The sequence below is a fragment of the Xiphophorus maculatus genome, chromosome 19, assembly GCF_002775205.1.
Source record: "Xiphophorus maculatus strain JP 163 A chromosome 19, X_maculatus-5.0-male, whole genome shotgun sequence".
Taxonomy (NCBI): Eukaryota; Metazoa; Chordata; class Actinopteri; order Cyprinodontiformes; family Poeciliidae; genus Xiphophorus; species Xiphophorus maculatus.
The window spans coordinates 25,509,792-25,536,338 of NC_036461.1; the positions used below are offsets into that span (position 1 = coordinate 25,509,792).

The following is a 26,547-nucleotide window of genomic DNA, read 5'->3' on the forward strand; positions in this document are numbered from 1 at the left end:
AAAAAACAAACATTTCAAAGGTGGAGAAAAATGCAATTAAATGTTTTGCTTTGTAAGGACAATGCAATTTAAGCTTAAATTTGCATCTATAGGTTTGCTTGCAAAGCGAAAAGTTTCTTTTGCGCCTATAACGATTTGGTCATGCCTCCACAATTTTGGGATGAGAATATTTAGCTTGAAACCACTTTTTGGTTGGCTGTGCAAACATTAACTTCCAAGATTTCGGGAATATAAATTTTTTCTCTTTTGGTTAGTTCAGGTTTATGTATTCTCTCTACATTGTCCTTTTTTCAAGCTGGACTCTATTTAGGGGAGTCCTGATGTGGAAAAGCTAAGATCTCAGAATCTCTATTTAGTGTTGAAGAGTACAGTACAGATTTACAATATTTCAGTTTTTGCACAACAACTAATCCAGTCAAACACTAGTAAAAAAAAATTAAAAGAGTTTAAAGTTTGCACCGAAACAAACACCAAACAAAAACAAATATAAGTACCGGACCAAATATTTCAGACGAGAAGAAAAGTTTAGCTTAGTGATCCAAACTTTTTCATTCGAATAAAATAAATAAAAACTTTTGGATTTGCAAGCAAATGTTTGTTTTTTTTTCTTCTTCGCAAAATAACAGTATGTCCAATTTGTATAGTTTTGGTTTAAAATGTCTTTTTTTTGTCCAGTGAGAAACATTTTGATTCATCATTTTAAAAAGGAACAAAATTCCACTTATACAAGTATAGCTCACACAAACATATAAACAATATTCGATAACAATGCTAAAAGGTAAAAAATAAACCCCAATATTAAATAGAATAAGAATTACAATCCAAATACAAGAGATAATGTGAATCTATGTCAATGTTTGCAAATTATACAGTACAGACCAAAAGTTTGGACACACCTTTCTAATTCAATGGGTTTTCTTTATTTTCATGACTATTTATAAGGCAATAAATCCCACTTATTAACCTGACAGGGCAGGTTGACCTATGAAGTGAAAACCATTTCAGATGACGACCTCTTGAAGCTCATCAAGAAAATGCAGAGTGTATGCAAAGCAGTAATCACAGCAAAAGGTTGCTACTTTGAAGAAACTAGAATATAAGGGGTATTTTCAGTTGTTTTACACTTTTTTGTTTAGTGCATATTTCCACATGTGTTATTCATAGTTTTGATGCCTTCAGTGTGAATCTACAATGTCAATAGTCATGAAAATAAAGGAAACTCATTGAATTAAAAGGTGTGTCCAAACTTTTGGTCTGTACTGTACGTATAAGTATAATCTGAGAATCAAGGCTCTTATTATTTCTAGTTCCTAAATAGCCTGAAAGGCAACGTCTCGCTCCTCAAACACAGGCAAAGTAATCTTTAAGTGGTGCAAACAGGTGGCGGATGACGGGGACGCTCCACGCTCGGCCCAGGAGCCTCTGCCTCGCCAGTCGGCTCATGTTGGAAACGTCTGTATAGTGGACTGGGAAGCCGAATACCCTGACGAGAGAAACCACAAGCGAACAGGATGAGACGGAGAAATCTAAAACCAAAAGACAAGACAATCATCTTAACCTCGAAAGCCCTCAAATTATAGTTTGTCTGGGAAGTCATTGTCACAGTTTGAATCAAATCTAAATGAGGTTGAGAAATGCATTTTAAGTGATAACGTTAGATCTTGGGGAAAAAACCCAAAACAAAACAACAACAAAGAAAAACTGGTGTACCACAGGGAACCATTTCAGATCCCATGATTTTTAGCTTACCTATTAACAGCCATTTGGTGGTGCAAAATGTTTGCTCCGTCACAAAGCGCCGCCTATTAGCCCCAGTCCCACACAACTCCACCAGGTTAGTGAGCACTTGGTGAAACTGCACATCCGAGTGGTTGTAGACAGCTTAACGTAGGAGTTTGTGTTGTGACGATTTGCTCCATATGGAGTCTTAGAAGGAATAGGAGCTTCTTAAAGGGACAGAGGCCCATTTCAAAGCGCCTAAAGAGTACACGGATTCTTATTTCATAAAAATCTTTCATACCTTTCCATCTCAGGGCACCAGAGGATGTCTTCTTTTTCATTCATATAGACGGGATAATGCTGGTCCTTCCCTTGCTTGATGGAGTTAGACCTGGTGGTGATGGTCCTCACCTTCTCAAACTGAAAAAAAAAAAAACATGACTAAAAATAATGTTTTTATTATTTTAAATAGTAACTAAGCTATAATTCTTGTAATAAATAATGTTTCTCTTGTTTAAGAAATATATTAAATTAGCGGTATTTCTCAAAACTTCTTGGCACAGATTGCAAGATTGGAGCCCAGAATGTGGAAATTTGTGCATTCCTGAATCAAGGAAACATTTGCTAATGTTCAGAAACCATGTTTAGCTTCAAAATTCTCCTGGATAGCTGAGCACCAAATGCAGCACGGGCCTAATTTGATGGCACCTATAAAGAGGGCTTGTTTTAGAGTTTAGAAAGCTCTAAAATGAACCAGTTTTTAGTGTCTTAACGTAATCTCTCAATGAAAACTTTAGAAAAATCTAAGCTTTAAATCGACTAAATTCATTAATTGAATTGTGTGTGTCTGGATTTGAAATAAGGCATGAAGCCGTTGAGTGGTGGATCGTTTCCAATGTAAGATACAGTGGAGGATCTGTGATGCTGTCGGTCCGATTCTCTTCCAAATGCCTCGGGCACCTTTTTAAAACGCATACATTTAATAAAAACCTGGTGAAAAGTCTCAAACTAAGAACTCATCGTCAAATTTAACAGATACAGACTAAGAGCTGTTGTACAAGGTGTAGATGTTTGACACCGAATTAATGATTTAGTAATTAGCTTAGTATTTTCTAATGTGAAGGCGTTTTTCTACCCCACTGAAATTCTTGAAATGTAAAAGATATATTCTAAGTACGATTATTATGACAGCATAAATTCATAAATTGGCCTTTCTACACATTTACTATATAGCCACCACAATTTACAGCATGTAGTAGCAGAAATAAATAAGGAATCGTTTATATTGGTGACATTTGTTTTTAGTTTACATGATTTTCTAATGGATTTCTGTGAACTGGTTGATGTTCATACCTTTGCCGTTCTGCCGTGCTCCAAACAGTCCTGGAGGTCCAGCCTGTCGGAGCACATGGCCGACAGAGGTCTGAAGAGGAGAAACGAATGGGAGCCGTTTACAATCAGATGAGCTATAGTTGAAAGCTTTAGTTTGATGGAGAATCTGCTACGACAGCCACTAAAACACTCCAGAGATAGATATATCCACGAAGGCTGAGAGAGTTTGTTTATTTTTGATGCTTCTTTCTGACAGTCCAACCACTAACCTGTTCATGCCAGGGAGGTTACCCCAAAAGTAACGGGCGCGGTGGGCAGCAGACACCTCCTTGGCATCAATCATAACTGGATTACACTGTGATTAAAGACAAGGAAGATTGAACAGCAAGGTTTAATCTGATGGATACCAGTACAGCTTTCGTTTCCAGTAAAACACAGTGGAGTTTTTCTTTTTTTGTGTGTGTGTCAATTAAAATGAAAGAAAAATCTGTGAAAAACAGAAGAGAAGCTGCATCTGCTGAGTTGTACCAACTAATTTACTTTAATTTAACATAATTTACTTGTTAAAGCCAGCCTAGGGTAAGTCATTTTGTCTCGGGCATAATAATCTATAAAATATGACATAAAATCAAAATTTACAAACAACAAAAAATTTGAATAATGTTCTTATTTCTTCTTATATCACAGCTCTTAAAGAGACGTCCAAATCGGAGGAATTAAATTGTTTTGAAGTACAAATAGTGTAAAGTTGACAGATAAGCAGGTGTTTAAAATGCAGTGATATATTATAAGAAAAATGCAACTTATAATTGTTTCAACAAGAAATCACCACAAGGGGGCAGTCATAACCCAGTAATCATTTGGTGACCTGTTAAAATACAGTTTACCCACTTATAACTTTAGGCAGATCATTTTATGTATTAAAAGTATAATCAAGAGGAGGTGTACTGTCTTGTTTTGTATGTTTAACACGCAGACAGTCCTCCATCACTGTAGGAGCTAACCTCTAAAAAGCGAGAGATGTCCCTCTTGTCGCTCACACCCATCGCAACAACGTTTTCAAAGAGCCAGAAGAACGGTCTGTCGTCTCCTTCCTTCGGCCGAGCCTCGTGGAGCAGCCGGTAGAACTCAAAGAAGAGGCGGCCGCTGCCTCCTGTGGGGCAAAAACACATTGAGGAATAGTCTTGGGTTTCACATCTGGAGCAGAAAGATTTGTAAAACACGACAGGGGAATGTAAAAAGAGAAGTTGCGTGAACATACCATAAACGCCCTTCCGAGCAGGATTGACTATCGAGAGGTCGTTGCAGGGACTTCCACCAATGACGAGGTCAAACGGACCCCACTCCTGAATCTGTCCAAAGACGACGCAAAGTCATACAAAGGGAGAAAAATAACCATGAGCAAATACAGACAGAATATGAAACGTTAAGGTGCTCTACCAATGCAGTGCAAATACTTTTGACTGGTGATGGAGTTTAAACTCATCAAGTCCCCCCCCAAAGTAAAGCCTCTTCACTTACATGTTTGCGTGTGACACTCCTCACATCCCCAACGTACATGATCCGCCCCTGATGTCGGACCATGCCCACTGTGATTGAGTCTTCACACACCTCGGACGCTACGTAGCGATCCACTTGGATGCCAAGTTCTTTTAACACCAGCAGTCCTGTGGAGAGCGCAATAAACAACGAATCCATCAACATTTAATCAAACCAACTAAGAGCGGGTAAGTCCCGAGCATCAGTTCATTTCAAACTTTAAAAATTATTTGACGGAAACAAGGATTGCTGAAGCAGAGGCACATCTAAAAGTTGCAGGGCAGTGGCCCTCCAGGACTGAAGTTTGACACCTGTGCTATAGACCGTGGCAAAAGAGAAGAAGATGTCCAACCTGTTGCTATGCCATCAAACAGCGACAGAACACGAATGGGCCTCCTCTTCTCCACCAGGACTGGGGGATAAAGCTTTGGTGGATCCTGAAATTGACACATTGGAAGGAAAGTCAGACAGGGAGGCCACAGAGAGACTCCTCTGCAAGGCACTTGCTACTACTACTCACGAAATCTTGGTCATGATTATTTGCGAAGAAGAGCTGCAGATGGTCGGGCCAGTCTGAGCGGCGCTCCAGAAGGCCAAACACGCCCTTCGGACTGCACATGAAGCAGTTCCACGGGTCCTCTTTGATGGCAGCGTGGGCGGCTCCTTGACCGACGAGGAGGTCTACACATTCCACACAGAAACACCTGAAACACAGAGATCCAACGGCGTTAACACAGCGAGTGCTAAATCGCTTTGGCTGACGCAGGATTTCAAACTTTCAGTGTTCAAAGTAGGGACGCAAACAATTAATCGACTTACGGTTAACTGTTTATTAATTGTTTATTAGATTAAAATGAGCTCCAATAGATTAACTAATAACGTCCGCTTGGACCCTCTTTTAGTGTTGTAGTTTGGCCGCCATCCAGCAGAGGTTATCCTTAAGTGGAGCAAGTTGATAGAGAAAGAAAACCAGTCCAAACAGAGTTCGGTGTGGGATGAAAAACTGACTTTATTAGGTTCTGTTTTGAAATAAAAACACTCGATAAGCTCCTTAAGTTTCACGTTAATGACGCTCATTCAGGTGAGAGGCGTCAACTTCTAATTTAAAAATTACTGAAGCGCTACAAAGGCGAGGACGTGGTGACAAGGGAGAGGAGAGAGGATAACAGAGGAAAAATGTGACGTGATGAAAAAGAAATATGATGCCAATACGCAAGGCTGATTTTGAGGTCGGTCGTGAACCTCAAAGTCAGGAGAGCGAAGTTTTTACCTTTCTTTTAGAGCAACGACAGACGGTACTTCTGTAAAGATCTCTCTGTTAATGGGGAATTAAGTGTTTCACATATTTTATCCTTTTCATCATTCATTTTTCCATTGAGCAACTTCCCGTTTTGTTATGTCTTATAAATATATAATGTGAGAAAACCATGATATTCTGTTTATTCAGTCAGTATTTAAGAGACAAAATAATGTTAGCATTTTTATATATTTTTTAAATTTAGTATCTTGTTAAAAAAAATTGCCCTTCACATTATGGAAAGACGATCGTCCTTCTTGATGGAAAAGAAAACAGGTTTGGCTGCTGACCAATTAATCATTCGTCAATCGATAAGCTCAATCAACTTTAAATTAACTAAGTAATCCATAACTTGCATTCCTAGTTCAAATCATGTCTCCTGGTGGGATTAATTTACCACAGAATATTTTATACCTTGTTAAATAGATTAGGCTCGTTTTTCACTTCAGCTTCATCCAGAGGTCAGAGGTCAGGCTGCTGGAGCATCAAGTTTCCAGCCAAAAGCCCGGCCTGACAAGCAGCGACTTATCATCGAAATGTCGCATGCCGTCGTGTTAACACAAAAAACAGCCTTGTGCGCTGATTAGGCCGTCGTACGTCTGACAACACTCCGTGTGTTGCTCTCAGTGGTATTTTTCAATGTTTGTTTTTTTGTAATTACTGCGCCAGGTTACTTCGGCTGATCTTTCTTTGAGGCTTCCAACTGAAAAAAACACGCATGATGTAATATCTGCCATCAGTCGTTCCTGACCCTGACCTCCATGATGAAGCCTGACATCAGTGTTATGACATTCGCGATGACTACAGCGAGCTCTTTGTGACGAATAACGCCACTATCTGTGTTGGATTTATTACAAATAATAAACGGTCGATTCATCCAAAGATTATGTCACAGAGCTCAAGGACATTCTCCATTAAAAATGTAGCCAGTGCCAAATACACTGTGTGTCTTGCACATACAAATCTGAACAGATGTTATCCGCACATCAAAGTGCACAGAGGTGACCTTTGAAGGATTTTATCAATGGGTGTCAAATTAAAAAGGGCATAAAGCAAACGCTTTACATTTTTTTCAGAATTACAATCAAACACCACTTTGAGTAAAAAAAAAACAATAAAATAAATTGAAGTTTGTGATCGTAAAGTGACAAAATGTGAACAATTCAGAAGGGTTTGAATACTTTTGCAAAACCCTGGATGTGCGAGGATTGGACTACACCATTTTTAATGAAAAGCATCACTGGGCTTGATGAGTTTATTTCAGTTTCTCTGACCTGTCTATGCTGGTTTGAGGTTGCAAGTCCAGTTTAGAGATCGTAAAAAGTGAGGCATGTCTAGTTCAGAGGTGTTTTGGTCTATGCTTCACATCGTTCAAAGAAAATCTTGTAATGTTTTAAGCTGAAGCTTTAAGACAAACCGTTGTTCTTCATGTGAGGAAGGACTTTTGATTTTGTTGTCCTACATTCACAACCCCGAGGGGACGTCTCAACAGAAAATAACCTGAGGTGAATCTTTACTAGTTCGTTCTAAGTCCTCATTTTAGATGCAGAGACTGGTTCTGGTTTCACCAGATCTGACTTCTGAATGGTCAGACAAATAGTAAGACAAATGTTCTTACTAGTCCTTAATGGGAAAACAACAAAACAAAAAACTGAAGCGAATTTCTTCTCTGGCAAAGCTGCCTGCACGTGTGACGAGCATCACAGCTTTTTAATGAAACTTCCTAAAAGAAAAGAAAACTAAAACTTCTATATCTTCTAGAGATGTTAGCAATATAATTTCCCTTCAGCTCAAAGTATTTCAGTTCGTGTAACCCAGTGGTGCTCGAGGTTTCCGACACATTTTTACTTCTGTACTTCTCCAGACTCAAATTTCTAGACACCAATTACCTCTAAACGCCCCACAAAGGAGGCCAACAAGGTCGAACGTGCACAACTGAAGACGAGGCGGTCGCAATGTAAGCTCGTCGCATCAGGAAATCAAACCCTCACCTGCAGCAGTTGTTGTTTCCACACATGAGCACCTCACGTCCGCCGCAGCAAATAGTGCAGTACGACTGATAACCGTCATCGTCGTATTGGTACGCACATTCCAGGAAGCAGTTCTGCAAAGCACACAGAAAGAGCCGAATAGAAGCAGGGAGACATTTAAAAAAAAAAAAAAAAAAAAAACTTAAAGACTTTTGCTGTTTTCAAAAATGGTAAAGGCGTTCGGTGGGCAGCGTCTCACCTTGCAGCTCTGGCACATTCCTCCAGCGAACAGCGGGTGCTCCAGGCTCACGTTCAGACTTCCACAAGAGATGCAGATGTCTGGAGGAAGACGAGAGGCGGTGATGAAGACTTGAGTGAAAATATCTAGTCGGCTGTGACTCAGGTTAGTTGGGACGTTCATGAAGGGGGGTAGGAACATACATAATTGTGTTGCCTTTAGTGTTTTATGGGAACAGTTGCATAGATTCTGATTAGATTGCTTCTTAACGACAGTGAGAAATGACTGAACGCATCTGGAGAGCATGTGTGAGCCCAACTTACCCTCCAAGCTGCGGCACTTTTGTCTCACTTCATAAACAAGTCGCTCTGTGACAGAAAAGAGGAAATGAATGAATAAATGTTGCTGAAATTGTTACAACCCCCCCCCAATGTTCCTACTTTATGCTCACATCACATATGGTAAATGGCCATATATAATGTGAGCTCTTTATCAAGTCCAGAGGACTCCAAAGCGCCTTCAGTCAATCATTTAAAAAGTCAAAGAAACCGTCCACTGCTTCAAAAAAATACCTCTAAGAACTCGTGGCCACTAAAATCATAAGGTATGAGGCTGATTTTATGCTAAATAAATGTTAAAATGATTGAATAGTGAGTAAAACTGAGAAAAAAAAAATAAAAAAGATGATGTTTGTGTACATATTTTGAAGCATTGTGGGTCTCCACCCAGAAGCTAATTCTGGTTTATTAATCTCAAAGATTAATAAACTTTCAATTTTAGTGAACATTTAAACTTTAATATCTGAATAAACAACAGAAAAAACAAAGAAAATGAATTATGAAGTCTTTGTAAACAAAACTGTCCTTCAAAAAAGGGATAGTTAAAGACCAAAACACCAGATTGAAGACTTTCATCATCCAGTTTCAATATCTCAGCTTTCAAATAACAGTCCTATTCTTTCACGCACAACTCAAAACGTGGCATTTACCTCTGCTACAAATATTAATAACTGCTCAAATAAATAGAATAGAAAAATCATACTGACTCCTATCTTAAAGAAGAATCGGTTCAAATTGATACTGTCAGATCAAAGCTTGACAAACAGTGGAACTGAAATTGTTTGTGAAACTCTGATTGGTGCATCTCTCCCCAACAACAACAAAAACACTACAAGCTAAAAGAGAATGCTGGAATGAACGCATTTACAAAGTGAACACCCATCTACAAATCAAGCAAACATAGCTGCATCCACTCGTACACGGAAGGTAGAGCAAGCCTTTCTCTGATCATGAACTAAAAATAGATAAATAGATGTGTGACAGGAAGCATATTTTGCCCATGTTTTATTTTAATGTGTAGCTCTTTGATTGTTTAACTAAGTCAATACGGCTCTGCTGCTCTGTCACTGTTAAGACCCAGAACGTAGTTGTGTCCTAACTGTAGGTGACACTGTAATATGCAGCAACTTGACCCCGTTTCCTGTCTGATTTATACAATCATTAACCTCTCGTCAACAGAATGAGGAGTTCACAGGCTAACAAACGGACGGGGGCCCCCTCACCTCGTGTCCTCTCATCGATGATGTCCTTGACTTTTGGTTTCTCCACCGTGCTTTTGCGAGGCTTTTTGGCTGGGGGGGGCGTGTAGGCCGCCGCTTCGGGCTCCACCCACATCTCGGGGTAAACCTCGGAGTTACGCTCCTCTAGCAAGTCGAGGCAAAGTGAAAATTATAGAAATGATTTTGAGTGAGTCCGGCCGTCCCTGCTCCCACGGGGTCAAAGGTGTCACTTTCTTACCTTCAGGAGGCTCTAAGCCCTTAGGTCCAGTGGGCTGAAACCCGGTCATCGCCCACTCAATCATCTCCTTGTTTAACATGTCCACTGATTTGGAGGTTTCACTTTCATCGCTGTCGGGGCAGGCTATGAAGGCTTTCCCTGCCCGGCTACTAGCCACCTGCACACATGTGGCAAATATTTTAATCCAGCTTTATCGGCAGAGGAAAAATAAACTGAGAGGAACCATAAATTAAGAGGCATACAGGATGCTTCTGACTTAAAAGTGTTGGCTAATCGAGTGAGCTGTGGATAGCTAATAGTAAGATGTATAGTAGCTTCATAGCCTTTTAAAACCAACATATGGTTGGCTAAAATAGGTCATTTATCATTTGGAAAGAAAGACGTGGTGATTTTTATTGGCATTAACAATCCTGGATGCTCAAGAGAGTACACTCCATTAGCATCGCTAACGCTAATCTTTCTAGATGCTAAGGAGTACCAGTTTTCTATTCATTTGAACTTAGATTCAATTTAGTAAGTGTAGTAGTATATTTACAGTAACTGCTATTGCACAGATAGCATCACCTTCTAATATAAATAACGATTATTCAGTGTAAGAAGGCAAAGAAAAGATGTTAAATGCCATCCTTAGATCTTCTTTATTGGTTATCTTTATTGGTAAAAAAATAAATAAAAAAATAAAAAATGGAGACAGGAAACTCTGATTGGTGAACCTCTTGTTTAAAATATACCAACAATATGATAGAGTGAAACAAGAACTAGAGAATAAATCAATAACAATATACATCGCGATAGACACATAATCAATATCAGTAGAAAACACCTGTGATAAACAATTTCACTGAAACCCAAAACAGAAACGCACAGCATTTCTAGGTCGTTCATTAGCCGCTCAATCTCTCATGGCTAGCTAGCAAAAGCTGGTGGCATCAACTACCTCGTTCACTCTTTGGTTACCTAGCAACAACCTGTTGAGTAACTTGAGCAACACCAAGCCTGTACAGCTTAAAAATAAAAAACAACAACGTGGAGAGAAATTTTGGGATAAAGCAGGAAGGGTCATCTCTGTAGATTGGCCACATTTCAGATATTTAAAACAAAAAAAGTTAATTATTTCTATCAACCAATATGACATGTTTATATTATGATAAGTTGTTTTTGCCATATTGTCCAGCCATAAGTGAAGCATCAAAATACAGTTCAGAAGGTCTCACCTGTAACACTTCGTAGATTGCTTTCTTGTACATGGGCTGTTTGTTGTAAGTTGGTTGGTGAAAGGCATTATTAAATGAACTTAAAGGCAGAAGTTTCTCTACACATACCTGTAAACATACACAAAAAATAAACTTTTTGACGCTGCAATACCACAAATTGCCTGGATATTAAATTTCAAAGGAGCAACCAGATGCACGAATAAATACACGGAAAAAAAAAAACAACAAACCCTTGTGGTTATCACTGAAACAGGAGACAGTTTTGCTTGAAAAGCCAAAGGAAAAATCACCTGACAGAAATATTACCGTTGGCCCCGAACACTCACCACTGAGAATTTCCCGTCTCCAAACCACATGACCCATCTGGTTCCCTCGGCGGCTCTGCTCCGGCCCGTCACAGACCAGGATACGATGCGGCCTGGCCACCAAGAAAATCCTCGCAGCTTCCCCCAAACCAGCTCGCCGATGCCAAAACCACGGCCGTCCTGCAGCCAGAAGACAACACAAATCATCCACTCCGTATTAACTTCTGAGCGTTTCCAAACAGCTTATTTTCTACTTTGGAGGGCTGGGCGGAAACTATCTGTTGCATAAAAAAGAAAGAGAAACAATTTTAACCAAAATACCCAAGAACACAGAGAAACTATGCAGCATTTTTTTGGGTACTGTATATGAACAAATTGTTTACAATGAGCTGTTATCTCAGTAAATATAAACTTCATGCAAAAACAAATTATGTTGAACTTTACAGACCACTCAAGAATTGTTCCTTAGAACTTTTAGCTAATACTAATTATACTCAATTTATTGTACTGGTCAACATACATGTATCTCCATATGGTGCCCGAATTGTGAAGCAGTAATTCATCTGGATAAGATGATCTCTTCCTGATCTCTTTGAGATCCGGTTCTCGTTATTAAACGTTCAGAGGCGAAAAGCCGGCCATGTTGGCGTCTTATCGCAAATGCTACAACATTTTCCCAGCTCTTACCTGTCAGAGCTGGCTATCCATATTTTGTACATGCTTTAAAACTTTTATGCTTAGACTTATTCTCATCACTTTTAATGCATTAACTACGTTTTGGGAGCTAATGAAAGAAACTCCTGCGGTTCTGATGAAAAAGGAAGTTAATCAGCATTTATTGCTGAATATTTTCAATGGATAACAGGCTGGAGCCACATGCTGGTTGGATTAGTTCCTAAATTACAATGAGATGCTTTTGTAATATGTATAATTATGCAGTTATACAGTCACAAGCATTTCATCTCCACACCAAGTTAATGATAGATTAGACCTGTCACAATCAAAAATTTTACTGGACGATAAGTCGTCCCAGAAGTTATTGCGATAAATGATAATATTGTTGCCTAATAATGCAAGATCACATTCTCAAAGATTAATGAACTTTACATTTTAGTGAACATTTAACACTAGGACTTCAAATATCTCAATAAACAACAGAAAAAACAAATAAAATGAATTAAGAAGTCTTTGTAAACAAAACTGTCCTTCAAAAAACGGGATAAGACCAAAACCAGATTGAAGACTTTTATCATCCAGTTTCAAGCGAATGAAAATGATTCAACTCGTTTTAATTGATCCTGCGATTAATTGATTTATTGTTTATTGTGACAGGCCTACTAATGACTATTCTGTCTATAACACTGCGTTTCCGCATTTGGGGAATTAGATCCAATTATATGCTAATGTATTCAAATTTGATTGTGTGTGCAGAAAAGTGGTAGGTTGCTTTTTATTGTTCTGGAAATTGCTCAAGTTCAGTATTCACCCCAATAGAAGTACAAATAGGCATTTACTCCCCAACATTCAGAGTCTGAGTTTTGTTGATAATATTGGGAAACCGTGTTATGAATCTACATGTCAAACATTAGTTGTCAAGTTAAATTTGTACCGAGGTCAAAGATTAAATAAGTAATAGATTGATGCCGGTGTAAAGCACAAGGAGGGTCGTTTTATGTGTTGCTTATTCCGCAGGGCACATTATTGTGTGTGTTAGTAAGCTTTTAAGACAACCCACCTGAAACATGCAACTGCCTTGACAAGACAAAGAGATTCTAAACTCACATTCACCCTTAATATAGAAGTCCTTACATGTTATAGCTTCCAAAAAACCACCAGAGCAACCGGAGCAAAGTCGTGCCTCTGCAGACCGTTACCTCATACTCGGGCTCAGTGTCTGAAGACTTTTGGGAAGTTTTTTCCTCTCCTCCGATGGCGACAGGCTCCGGAGTGGTGGCCACAGTGGGAGAAGCCGGGTCAGTAGGTTGCTGCTGTTGAGGCGGCTGCTTGTGTTGCTGCTGCTGCTGCTGCTGCTTTTGCTGCGGCAGAGGCGGCTGTGATTGCTGCTGATACTGAGGCTGCGGCAGAGGCTGGCTGTGCGGCTGAGGCTGAGGTTGTTGCTTTGAAGGCTGCGGGTGTTTGGTTATTGGGAGCTCCTCTGTCCGGCTCTCTGCGTCGTTCTTCTCCAGGTCCTTCATTATGTTGATCTCTGACATTAGCTTGGCTCTTTTCTCTGCCTAAAAAAAACAACAAAAAAAACCAACAAATAACAAAACCCAGAGACAACAGAGGAGTTGTCTCTGTTCAATAGTTCAATAGCACAAGCTATTGAACTTGGCAGCACAACACGAGCAACGGACCTCCTCACGGCAAAGCCGATGGCGAGCCGGAGTCTGAAAGGCCTTGTAAACAGGATCTTACTGTTCCTTGTAAAAGTATTCATACCCTTAGAACTACTTCCACTTTTTTTCACTTTAATGGGATCTTATGTAATAGCCCCAACACAATGTAGTCAGTGACGCCCACGGGAAAAAAAAAATTTCATAGGGGTGACCAGACCAGGATAATAAAACTTTTAGGGGAGCGCAGTGGATGTAGTGCATAATTGTGAAGTGGAAGGAAAAAAAAGGTTTTATGGTTTTTAAGTGTGGTATTTATAAAAGCAGCTGTTCTGCAAAGGTCACGGAGCATTGCTCGGGAACATTAGAGCTCAAACAGCACAATGAAGAGCAGAGAACACGTCGACCAGGCCTGGGACGCAGCCATGAGTTTAAAGCACCAAACATCGGATATCTTCACACAGCACTGGTTAAAAAAAGCAAGGAGCGTGGCACAACCCCAACCCTGACAAGACGAGGCCGATAGATAGGGCTGCACCGATTGCAGTGTTCTGGCTGATCTTTAAAAAGCCTGACCTGACGATTCTGATTTTGGCCGATACCGATTTTTTATTTTTTCTGAAATGTAGTAGCAGTGGGATGACTATTGTTAACTGCAAATGTGCAGACATGACCTGGTGAGCCGACTTGTCAGTCAAACCTCCCTCGTGGTAGAGTAAAAAGATGACAGTGGCTGATTTTCAGACTGATGTTGAGGTAGAAAAGAGCACCGATCTTAAGAAACTAAGGAAATCAGGGCCGATTTATTGGTACACCCCTATTAATAGACTCAGAGAAGTGGCCAAGAGGCTCATTGTAACTCTGGAGGAGCTGCAGAGACCCACAGATCAATCAAGATCAGGTGGAAGACTCAGATATTAGTCATAGGCTCGACAGATCTGGTGTTATTTGCTTTGAAAAGCCAAAGCTGAAAGAAAGTCATAGGAAGTCAAACTTGGCGTAAATGGACTGAACTTATATAGCGCTTTTCCAGTCATTTTTGACCACTCAAAGCGCTTTACACTAGAGTCACATTCACCCAGTCACACTCACAAACACACACACATTTATACACCGATACGCAGATCGGTAGGCAATTTGGGGTTAAGTGCCTTGCCCAGAGGCACATCGACATGTGGCAGGAGGAAGCTGGAATCGAACCTACAACCTTCCAATCGCAAGACGACTACTCTACCAAAGAGCCACAGTCGCCCACAAAACACACAAAATCTTACCAAGTAAGTTTTTTGTCTGGTTTTTAGTGCAAATTAGTACAACGACATGTGAATAAACTAACTTAAAAGTAACTTTTCAGCAAGCTGTAGCTTGCTTTAAGTCAATCATTCCTTAATATTGATTAAAGAAAAGTACTAGCTCCACTGGGATATATTACGTTAAAGATTATAAGTTCAATATTAAGGAGTTTCTGACTTTAAACAAATTCTAAAAAGTTACTTATAAGTGAATGTTGTCTTATTTCAGGGTAACTAAGATATTTGCAATAGAAACTAGACAAATAACTGCTTGGTTACATTTTGGTTTTTTTGCCATGTTGGCACATCAACTTGAACATCTTGTACTCGGTTTGGATCGAACTAAATGGAAGTAAATCTGTTTAAATCTGCAAAACACCTGAAACTGGGGAAGACTTTCACCTTTCACCCAAATTGAGCTGGGGATCTCTGGTAGGACTTGAAAACTGATCTTCACAGTTGCTCTCCATCCAGTCTGACTAAGGTGGAGCTACTTAGTGATCACCAGATGTTTCAAGCTGGTAGAGACATTAACACAAGCAGCGTATGTAGAGGCCGTGTTGAGTCCCGGAATGGAGTTCAGTAAGCCTGGAGTCCGTGACATTGAGTCAGTGGGTCAATCAGAGAGGACAAGGCGTAGGCGAGACTAAAGCCTCTGGCAGCAAATCCTCAACAGCTGCGCCCATTCTGATGTCTCTTTCTCAAACAAATGCGCCGCTGGATCCAAACGGACAGGCATGTCCACTTTCTGCTCGCGGTCTCCATTTCCTCTACGTGCGCACAGATCCGCACATGTCAACACGTGCCGATCATACTATGCGCTTCACGTGAGAGCGCCGCTGCACAGCTGTGCTTATTTCCCTCCAGAGTATTTCAGTTTCTCAGGATTCACATGGCATCAATCTCCAGAGGTGGCACGGCCGGGAAGAGAGAGAAAGAGAGAGAGAGAGTACACTGGGATCCGCTTCTTGTCTTCTTCCCCAGTGTGACTCGTAAACAATAGTGCCTTTAAGAGGACAGGGTGCCTTGGGTGAGTGGGGAGGGGTTTGCCTCAGAAGAGTAGAAACATGTGCTCTTCAATCAAGAAGCTCGGCTGCGGCTTATAAATATCTGTGCTGTAGCGCCGGGTGAGTGGTTCAGAGCCCTCGGCCGTACGTGATGGGCCTCTTGGCTCTGACACAAGCAAACCGGAGTCGCTGCTCCGCATCCTGCTTGGATCTGTAGTTCCAGGTGGTTAAAAAGAAAAAAAAACTACACAAACAAACACATGGAAACTAGCTGGGAAGAAAAAATCAGAAGTAGAATCTGCAATCATTCCTGGCAAATTGTTGACGCTTACTGGGTGATACTGGTAATGGGTGATTTTTATTTATTTTTAGCTCGCTTAGCATAATGCTCTCTCTTTCTCTGAGATTCTTCTCCCCAAAGTCCATTAGAAAGTAGTTCTGATAGGTATTTTTCCTTTCGAACCTAAATAAAAGAAAGAACCACAGACAACGTATTATGAATTTTATAGCCAAGCTTTTGCAAAAGGAGAAAACACAGAGAACTGCTCCTCTGACCAGTTCACCATGTGTTCTGAAACTCTGCAGTAGAGCTTGTCTTTTTATTAACACAAAACAAAAGCAAAGGGGGCTGGTGCTGATAAGATTAGGAGCCCCCGAAACGAACACAATCAAACACATTTTTACGACTAAGGAATTTCTACCTAGGGGACAGTCAGGAAAAACAACAAAGGTCGTAAAACTTCTGATACAATCAACTAGCAACCCAGTTCCTAGGTGTGATAACTAATCAAAGGTCTGAGAAACACATTGTTAACTGTTTCACATGAAGATAAACAGACAGTTGTGACTTCCAGGTCAGTTCATACACACATAAGGAAGAGAATCACTTTAAAAGAAAATCACAATGTTCTTTAGACTGAATGTAATCTAAAGGAATAATAAAATGATAATACCAAAAAATCTCTAACAAGTTCTGTTTCCACTGACTTTACAATTATGCCAATTGGAGTGACGGAAATCAATTTTGCTAAATGGAACCATGGCAATTTCGAAAAACTTCACGTTTTTTGATGAAAATCTTTTTGTGCTTCAATTTCAAATGTGCGAAAAACTTTGTCAATACTAATACTAATGCTAATGTAAAAAAACAACAACACAATTTCCCTATTGCTGTGTTTCCATGAAATGTAAAACACAATTAAAATCAGAGAGTTTTGCGAAATTAAATTTTTTATACGGCCAAAAAAAAACCAAAAACCTCTTCATCCGAGTGAAAAACAAAAGTTTTTTTCAAAATCGACGTGTTTCCATCAAGCCAATTTATGGCTTTCGCAAAAACTGCAATGGAAACACTTTTTTCACATCACACAAGTCATGTGGTCAAAACCAGGTAACACTACTGGTGGAAAAAACCCCGAACGAGGATGATGTCGCTGCATGCTTTTTTTTAAACGATTTATCCAACAAGCAAACATGTTCACATGTGACTTTAATTGCGTTCCTTATTTAACGGGAACACCGCAATTACGAAGTTGCGGTCAGGGGAATATCGGCAAAGTTTTGCATGCATCTGCACTGGAAACCCAGTTAGTGACACTGTACACACAGTTTGGGGGAGAACACATAGTATAGTGGCTATAAGAAGCAGATATTTGTCTCTGGACTTCTTCTCAGTGGTAAATGCCCCCTTTTGAGGGCCTCACAGTGTGTGTGCCGCTTTATGAGCGAGACAGGCCCTCCGAGTCTAAAAAAGGGGCAAATAGAAAAGGAGGTAGAGGAGATAACACAATGCGGTCTTTATCATTTACACATGCCTGTCTGTCACCGACACCTCAGAAACACCACTGTTTTACGCCTCCTGTCAGAACAGCGCTGGAGACGGGCAGCACATGCGCTGCGCTGTGTTTGCAGGCCCCAGCGCTGCAAAACACAACAAACCTGGCACGTCTTCCTCGTTAGAACCCAAAAGTTTGATATGGAGGACTGCGATACGGGCCTTTGTTTCGAACAGAAGCTGCGCAGATTCTCTGGCAGGGTGTAGAGACATGTTGGTTGCACAACCGCGGATCACCTGACTCAGACGCCGTGCAGCATGATACCCCGAGGGCTTATAGGGTTGACGGAGTGCAATGGGAGGCAGAAAACACCCAGAACACACACACACACCGGTCTCAACGTATAGGTGGAAATAATACTTGGCGCCTCTAATGTGACCTGTAATGCTCAAATTAGCGCCACAGTTACAGTAAACAGCTAAACATCAGTTGTTTATTAAGGCTGTTAACTTTATAAGGGAAACTTTCAATCTTAAAGAGTCAGAGACTCTCAGGAGCGGTTGCTAGGATACAAATAGTCTCGTCTGCAAGTGAAACGAATATAGCACAACTTTATTAATAATATTTTTCACAAACTTAAATTGAGGTCGAAGAACATGTACAGTAGGATCATAACGAAAGCCTCCTGATCATTTGTATTGTAAAAGAAAAAAAGGGGAGTAAATTTAGCTTTCAGTTTGCATTTTTTCCTCAACCTACCACTGAGACTTTAAAACAACACAAAGCTTTCAACCTCTGCAGTTTCTCATGCACAGCAAGCAGGAAATACCTGGCGAGGACTGTTGGCGTAACTGTTTGATGGCTCACACACCGAGATATGCCTGAAGTTAAAAGACCTTAACTCCTCTGCTTAGCAAAGTGGAAACTATCAATAAAAAGCACAAAGGCGGCTAATGTTCTGTTTGATAGTCCCTGACTTGAAGCAAGCAGGTCAGAAAATCAAAAAATCCATTGTTTATCCAATCGGTGAACACACCGTACCTAAATATAAAGAGGTAATGCTGAAAACACTCTTCGTTGTTCAAGTTGTTACTGAGGAAGGACGACTTAAAATGACTTATTTAGGTATCAGTGAGGTATTTCATATCAAGTTAGAGGAAAGCGCAGTGATGTAAGCAGATACTAAAAAAAGGAACGTCATTTTACTACATCTGTGGTTTATGCAGGCGGAGAGAGAGAGCAAAACGTCTGGCAGATAACAGAAAGGCTGAAACCATTACAGCAAATACGTCTGCACTGTGTAGCGAGTGTACACAAGCAGAATTGTTTTGTTCTTTGTCAAGATAGGAGGTTTTCAATGCAATTACTGCTACAATCACTCAACCTTAACAAACCGTACATTTACATGTAAATTTACATTCAAATTGGTTGCTATTAGGCATCACACATAACAAGTAAAAGAGAAGGAGGTAAAAGAGAAACTCGGGCCTCATGTCATCATCCTCATCCTCAAAGTATAGCTGTCGGTAAACACAAATGATTTGTTAACTATTTTCAATTGCTTGAAAATGAATTGGTTCCCCCAAAGAGCAGAAAAAGCCTTTAAAAAACTAATTTACACTTTGGTAATGTCGGTGGTAATGCTGCTCCTATGCAATGATCCTACCGGTATCCTACCAAGATGGCGCATTTCAGGGGTAACTTACTTCCCGTCTATTTTTCCTCTCTTTCGGTGTAACATAGCTTCTGTTATAAATAATTAAAAGCAGGTTACAGAAGTAACATTAGAGGGAGAAAAAGAAATCTGCGTTCTGTTTCTTTTTCATTTTTGTTAAAGAGCAATCAGCCTCGACTAGTTAAAAAGTCACGCTGGCACTAAAAATAGTCCTTTTGAAAATCTGATTTCATCAAACCTCCTGCTCTTACGAGCTTTTTCTACGTGCTAAAATGAGCCGTTCCGACATTTTTTCAGCATATATTTCTCACAGGAGCAACTTTTTTTTCTTCTTTTTCATAAGCCAGCAGCTTTTTTTCCCAAACATGGCTAAAAGCCTGCGCTCCCTTCCACATTTAAAGAGGCAGGTTCCCTTTAAGCCATGCCGCACAGATGGTCCACAGCAACTCTCGCGGAAATACCTTATGTCAGCATATTCTCACTGCGAGCAAGCTGCTCAGAAACACACACCATCGCCATGTGCCACCAAACAAAACAATGCAAGTCCACATACCCATACATGCCAGCGTGCTAACCTCATAATCCAGTGTGGGGCTTAGGTTTGTTCACCCCCACACTTGGGGTGGATGAAGAAAGAGAAAAAAAAAAGGCATGAACATTTCTTTGTCTGGGAAGTTCAGGGTCAGGTGATTGCTAAGGCAGTTCTGGTTGGCTAGACACGACTTGCAAATGTTGGGGGGCCAGCACGGCTGAGCATTTGCAGAAACCTCATCTTCACCCTCACATCCACAGCACAAAGTTCACTTCGGTAGCTGGGGGGAGGGGTGCGGAGAAGTGGAAGGAAATGAAAAGGGAGAAAAGGAGAACTTCTCACTGTAACACATGTACAAAAAAAAAAAGAAAGTAAAGTGCAACCCTCTAAACCACCACGCTGTCCGTGCCGCAGGAGTACGCAACAGCGAGATCCCCTGCAGCGAAGAAGAGGACTTTGATGGCAAAGCAAAGCCGCATTTATGCAAATCTCATAAAAGTTTGCAAAGTGCCGGATAAGAAAAAAAAAAAAAAGAAAAAAAAGCGTAGTAGCAGTCAAAGCCTCTCTGTGCTTCACTTTCAGGAAAATCCACCTTAAAGCGCTTTAAATACACTTGACTCTTACTTTAGAGCGTTTCGTTTGCAGGGGCCTGACACGTCCTGCTAATTTGGCAATATTTTTTCCCTGGAGACACTTTCACCTCTGACCTACTTTGACCGCTACTGGCAAAAACAGAAAACCCCCCCAGAACAGATTCAGTTGATTCCTTTAACTCATATAAAAGAATTACATTTGTGCTTTCCACAGGAACAAATAATTTGGGATAATTTATTGTTTGGGACAGTGGAGCACTCGCTCAATTTTCTTTCCATTTACCTTTTCGGTTGTTATTTAAACGTTACGTACGACTTTTAATCAACAATCTTTAAAAGTAACTGGAACTTTGTGCATTATTTTGTGTTGATGTTTAACATTTTTTATCTAGTTATTGCTTTGAGAGTCCTGCAAGCCTCACTAATGCCAGTCTGTAGTTATTTAATAACATTTTCTTCTAGGATTTTAAGGTAACAAATTAACGTCCAATAGTCTGTTATTAATTAAACTTTATTACCAGATTGGGGGTTTACATGCAATGAAGAGAAAGATACTCAAAACACAACCAGTTACTACTAAGGTAGATATATAGAGCCTTTCAAAAGTATTTGTATTCTTCTAACTATTTATATTTTATTATGCTAAAACCACTTATATTTTCTAACAAAACTCTGGGGCCTTCACAATAAAAGCTTTATCTATACTTAGATGAAATTGCGCAGAAGTGGGCTCTATTTTACAATAGTTGACTTTCAGATTTTTATTAGGAAGAAGTTTAGGGAACCCTTCTTCCATTGTTCAAATATATGCTACGTTGTGATGGTCTGTTACACGAAAAATCCATTTGGGTTTGTGGCTGTAAGATGGCAAAACGCGGAAATGTTCGAATGCTTTTTAAGGAGCTGCAGTCGAATATATAAATGTGGTTTGTTGCTTTAATATTATAGTTCTGTCACAACTTGCCTGATGATTTTGTGAAAGAAGCGCCGTTTTGCCAGAGAAACTTGTTTTGCCCCGTTTCCAGCTCCAGTCTGATGTGCAAACACATTTCTGTTTGCTTTCTTAAGCCGCTAACTAAAAACAGACAAGCGTGTCTGCACGAGCCAACAAAGATGGAAATATCTGCAGCAGTGTAATGAAACTCGGCCACACAATAGTGATGATGATAACAAATTTGACTCAGTCTTGATTTCAGTTTATTTACATAGTGCCAATTCAAATCACACCATGTAAATTTAGCCACTTCAAAAGAAAAACAAGTAAAAGTGTAAAAGGAATTTTATAAGAAAAGTAATTTCAAACCAGTCACACATCAGTATCAACTCTAGCTCATTATGAAAACTGATTTCAAGTCATTTACTTGCAGCAATCTCTCATGCTGAGAGTGTATGCAGCAACAGCGGAGAGGAAAAACTCCACTTTAACAAGAAGAAACCTCCAGCAGAACCAGAACCAGCGATTCAGTGTTTGAGAAGACAGAGCAGACCCACTGAACTGACCTGACTGAACTCGGTTCCGACTCATTTTAATTCAACTTAACTCAATTCATTCAACTCAACTTGGTTTACTTCAGCTCATCTCAGACTCTAGCAACAACAACAACAACAAAAAAGAAACACTGCATGTTGAGATCAGCTTTATTGCCATTCACTAAGCTCTGAAGTGAGACATCAAAAGCACAGGGAACAGAGTAAATCTAAATTTTATGTTTTCAGCAGGGAAGTATGAACCAGATGTGACCAACACAGATGGATGTAATCCCCCCCTCCGCTCGTACGAAAGACAAGAACAAAGCAATGAAAAGCAGAAGGCAAACTGGGGAAATTTCACTGAAATAAATGGTACCGTCATGAAATATCAAATGACACACCAAATACACTTGGTCATGGGTTCCCCAAGGGTCCTAGCTTCAGTCAACGCTGGCCAGTGGGGGCTGGTTTACAGCGAGGGTACTCACCTCCATCTTCCACTTGGCCATCAACTCCTCCCTGGTCCGCTTGCTAATGTAATAAGGGTCACCAGCCTGGAAGGTTATTCTGGGCATTGGCCTCTGTCGAAGGCTGATCTCCCAACCAACTCCCCTTCGTAGCCTGCCTCGACCTCCCTGTTTAAGGTACGAAAGAAACAAATTAGCTACTTGTTGTTGTTTTTTTTGAGTCGACGTTGAGAACTGTGGCAAAATTGAGCGTCTAGCCAGTTGCCGTGTTTCATGAGAGAGACGTTCTGCTTGAAATGGGTAGTTTGGTGATTTGACTAGTTAATTTTGTAAAGGGAGGTCACAGCGTCTAATAACTTAAAAAAAACACCGGAACAAGCTTTCCTGAGATGCTTCCAAGTGTATTTGATATTTCAAATCTATACACCATTAGGTACCATTTTTTTCATCAGTTCAAAGAGAGAAGAAACCATCTTCTGTTTCTGGATTTCTGGCGCAGACAATCTCCAGTCAAAAGCAAACAGCATTGAAGAATGTGCTGTGCATAATTTTACTGATTTCTTTCTAAAAACCTGCATGGAAAGGCCTTTACCTTCTGCTGTTGTATTAGAGCACAAGAGTGGAAAGTCAATCTAAACAAATCTTTAAATAAGAAACATGTTTGTTCCTTTGTTGTAGAGGCTTGAGTCCAATGAGAATATCTAGTTGCCAGGAGCGTGTAAGTTTATACTGATGCTAAATTACCAAACTAGTCGGACCACCCCACCGCTCTCCGACTAACAAGTCCCAACTCTTCCACCGCAGGTTTTTCCAAGCTGCAGTTTATCTCTTTTTGACCAGCTCGCGGTTTGCATGAGCAAATATTTATTTTCTCCAGGAGGCACTTGTTGTACCTCCTTGTGATTCTAGCTGCATGGGGTGTTAGTTTTGAGAGTACTGGAGTTTTACCGGGAGCTAAAAATCAGCAGAGCTAATATTAGATTATCTAAAAAAAAATCTAAAAGGGACATCACATCCGTTCTGTTTGGCGTACAGAGTCAAATATTTTCAAGTAAAGAACCCAACCGCGTTACTGCTATATTAGTATATTTGTGATGTCATCGAGTTCAGAGTCAGAAGATTTGATCCAACTCTTATGAAACAAATCAATGTGCCTTCAAACTGTAGGGTTGTTAGCAAACATTAAAAAACTAGTTCCAGATACATAAACTCTAAAGATTTGATTGGACAACGTGAGTCGAGCTCATCGATGAATTTCTGTCAGACCCAACCGAGACCGAAGAGCCGCTTCCATCTAAACTACACGGTTGGTGTTTAGGTTGGCTTCACTTTTTGGCCCAACTAATTAACAGTGAATAATACGTCCAAACATACAAAAGAATGACTTCATGAGAGGAAAATTAACGTTTATGAATGGCTTTGCCAGAATTAAGGAATTCCAACAACGCAGAACAATAACAGAAGACATTTTACAAGCAGGTTGCTGCAGCTTTTTGTAATTATTTTCCTCCCAGTGGTCTTCTTGTTGTTGTTTTTTCAGTTGAATTATTGATGACGTCACATTTAAATAAGTGGAGACAGTTTTGAATGATCAATCATGCTCTCGTTTTTACACATAACACAGACAGGCTTTTTTTTCTTCAAACATGGCTGCGTTCACTTTTGAGAGTCACTGCATATGTTATTTTTAGAAGACGTGATGTTTTTGCAGAGAATAAACCATGTCACATGTGAATGATGTGAACGACCAAAAAAACATAAAAGAGATCTTTGGTTTTTTTCTACTGAGTTGTGCATGTTTCAAGAGATTGTGAGCACGACAAGATGCTAATGTTAGCGTTAGCAACTGGAAACAGGTGTCTGATACTTTAGTCAAACAAACCAACATGATGCTAAGCAAGTTGGACTTTGTGGCTGCATGTCAGTAATTTCCAGAACAGCAGACAATGGATATAAACACTTTGCAGGAGAATTTAAGAATAATTCATAAATCATTTCTATGTTCGGTTTTCGAGAGCAGGGCACAGTGTTCCCGTCTTTTTCCACGTTATGCTTTTTGAGATATGCATCATACGTAGTGTAGAAGTTAAGAGTGTCACTAGTTATTTGTCCACAACTCTGCAAGAATGTTAAGTATTTTATGTATTCATGGCAATTGCAGTCAAACAAAACCGCACTGTATTTTGTAGAACATCCAAAGGTCATTTAAACAACTCTGACCTCATAAAATGAGGATTCAACCCTTATTCTGATCCAGAGAACGACACAACAGCACAGAAATCTTACCTCAGTCTTGATTGTGTCACACCCGTCGTCTTCCTTGTGCTCCACATCTAGAGAGAAGACAGTGACACAATGGATGACCTGAATCATTCACCGAAGAGAGTAAAATCCCATTAACAGCCCCTAAATTTGAGCAAAAGTCGTTGCTTTTTATCGATCAATAAACCATGACACGTTAATGAATCGCACGCTTCATTTTTATCGCATCAACAAAGCATTTGATCTAAATAAAGCTAATTCGCTAAAACTCTAGAGTGAGGGAGTCGTATAAATCCAAACTGTGGTTCTGAAAAACTGGACCAGAGGAGCTTGAGCTCTCAGGTGCTGTATGAGGAAACGGTGGAGTCGCGAAGGTCTGGATTTGCTGCCCAGGTTCTGATGAGCGTAGAAGGTGGCCAAGTTTACTTTGGCCACAGCTTATCATCCGGCCCAATGTTTTCCTTTCATGAAACACAGGGCCAGCTGCTATTAGCCCTGGCTGTTGACATTGAATCATAAAGTCTACAACATATTGTTTCACATCTGTGATTTGGTGGGTGCATATGTCCCTCCTAGACGTTCTCAAAACCTGAACTGAATCAGAACAGAGTAGAGTTTTTGGGAAGTCTTTCCATGAAATTGCTTGTAAAAAAAAAAAACTACTGAAAATCTCAACAGACGTTATAAAGCTGGTGGACTTCCTCTGGGCAGTAAAGATTATAGTTTCAGTTCAGGCAGTGCGACACATACCTAAGCAAGTAAAAAAACAAAACACATTTAGAGAAACTGATACACAGTCATAGCGAGAAACAAGTTTCAGTCACTTATCACGGTAGCTTTAGCCAAAACTGATATTGACCTGAGCGATGTTTTTCAATATTAAACAATAAAAAAAAGCCAATTTTGGCTAATTTTTCATGTATTTTCATTCACAATCTGCTAGGTATTATTCTTTTTTTTTTATACATATGAATATTTCTCTCTTCGAAAAAGTTATATATTTTTTATGTCTTCTAAAACTTAAAAACAGGCATAAATTGAAAGATTTTTAGCGACAAACCCAACAAATTTTTTTTAGGAGGTAAAAAACAATATTTTCTTGAAGGTTCATGTAGGTTTTGCATCTCATGACAAATATGTACTTTAACAGAAGCAAAAGTGAACAGAGTCTGCTCTAGAGTAAATAAACTGCTTTTTTAGTAATGTCGAGTTAACCATGTGAACAGCTACGGTAAACGCTAAGAAGACTGCTAACCCTAAGCTTAAAAAAATACCTTTCAAATGCAGTTTTTATATCTCATAGTTCTGAAAGTTCAATCGAAATCGGCTAAAATTGATTTCGGCAGGTCAAAACTGTACAAAGACCCCCCTCCCAAAATGACCGATAAACAGATCAGCAGACGATGCCCTCCAAACAGCCATCATTCGTAGGCAGGTGAATGAATGATGCAGAGGACGGTTGCGATGCTATCGGCGCCACGCACAGGAAGAAATGGGCGCAGATACACTCAGAGGAAGTTGCACAACCTGAAGTGAGAATTTCAGCAGCCGAGTAAACCAGACAAAAATAGCCCAGCGTCGAGGGGCCCTCAAACCGCAGTCTAATAAAACTGACTCAAGCACAGTAAACGCTCCAGTTGGACTTCCCTCCAACTTGGCCATGATTTCAGATGTCTGCAATAACAACACGCGCGTGTTATTTATTCCTGAAAAGCATTGTTAGTCTGT

General features: G+C 40.0%; 1 protein-coding gene across 3 annotated transcripts in view; it reads right to left on the reverse strand.

Moving 5' to 3' along the window:
* Positions 1 to 1,192: 1,192 nt before the first annotated feature.
* LOC102219886 (DNA (cytosine-5)-methyltransferase 3A) overlaps positions 1,193 to 26,547 on the reverse strand; it is a 46,550-nt gene continuing 21,195 nt past the window's right edge. For 2 of the 3 annotated variants that reach the window (XM_005799291.2, XM_023353159.1), the window contains exons 5-23: positions 24,844 to 24,890; positions 22,579 to 22,725; positions 13,285 to 13,644; positions 11,432 to 11,590; positions 11,106 to 11,213; positions 9,892 to 10,048; positions 9,657 to 9,797; positions 8,419 to 8,463; positions 8,117 to 8,196; positions 7,879 to 7,991; positions 5,111 to 5,294; positions 4,943 to 5,027; positions 4,573 to 4,718; positions 4,313 to 4,403; positions 4,056 to 4,204; positions 3,321 to 3,406; positions 3,073 to 3,142; positions 2,021 to 2,139; positions 1,193 to 1,483 (exon numbers count right to left, since the gene is read on the reverse strand). In XM_005799291.2, the coding sequence (XP_005799348.1) occupies positions 1,342 to 1,483; positions 2,021 to 2,139; positions 3,073 to 3,142; positions 3,321 to 3,406; positions 4,056 to 4,204; positions 4,313 to 4,403; positions 4,573 to 4,718; positions 4,943 to 5,027; positions 5,111 to 5,294; positions 7,879 to 7,991; positions 8,117 to 8,196; positions 8,419 to 8,463; positions 9,657 to 9,797; positions 9,892 to 10,048; positions 11,106 to 11,213; positions 11,432 to 11,590; positions 13,285 to 13,644; positions 22,579 to 22,725; positions 24,844 to 24,890 (2,429 nt within the window). In that variant the 3' untranslated portion in view covers positions 1,193 to 1,341. The remainder of the gene's footprint in view (positions 1,484 to 2,020; positions 2,140 to 3,072; positions 3,143 to 3,320; positions 3,407 to 4,055; positions 4,205 to 4,312; positions 4,404 to 4,572; positions 4,719 to 4,942; positions 5,028 to 5,110; positions 5,295 to 7,878; positions 7,992 to 8,116; positions 8,197 to 8,418; positions 8,464 to 9,656; positions 9,798 to 9,891; positions 10,049 to 11,105; positions 11,214 to 11,431; positions 11,591 to 13,284; positions 13,645 to 22,578; positions 22,726 to 24,843; positions 24,891 to 26,547) is intronic. The other variant, XM_023353160.1, reaches the window with a different exon arrangement.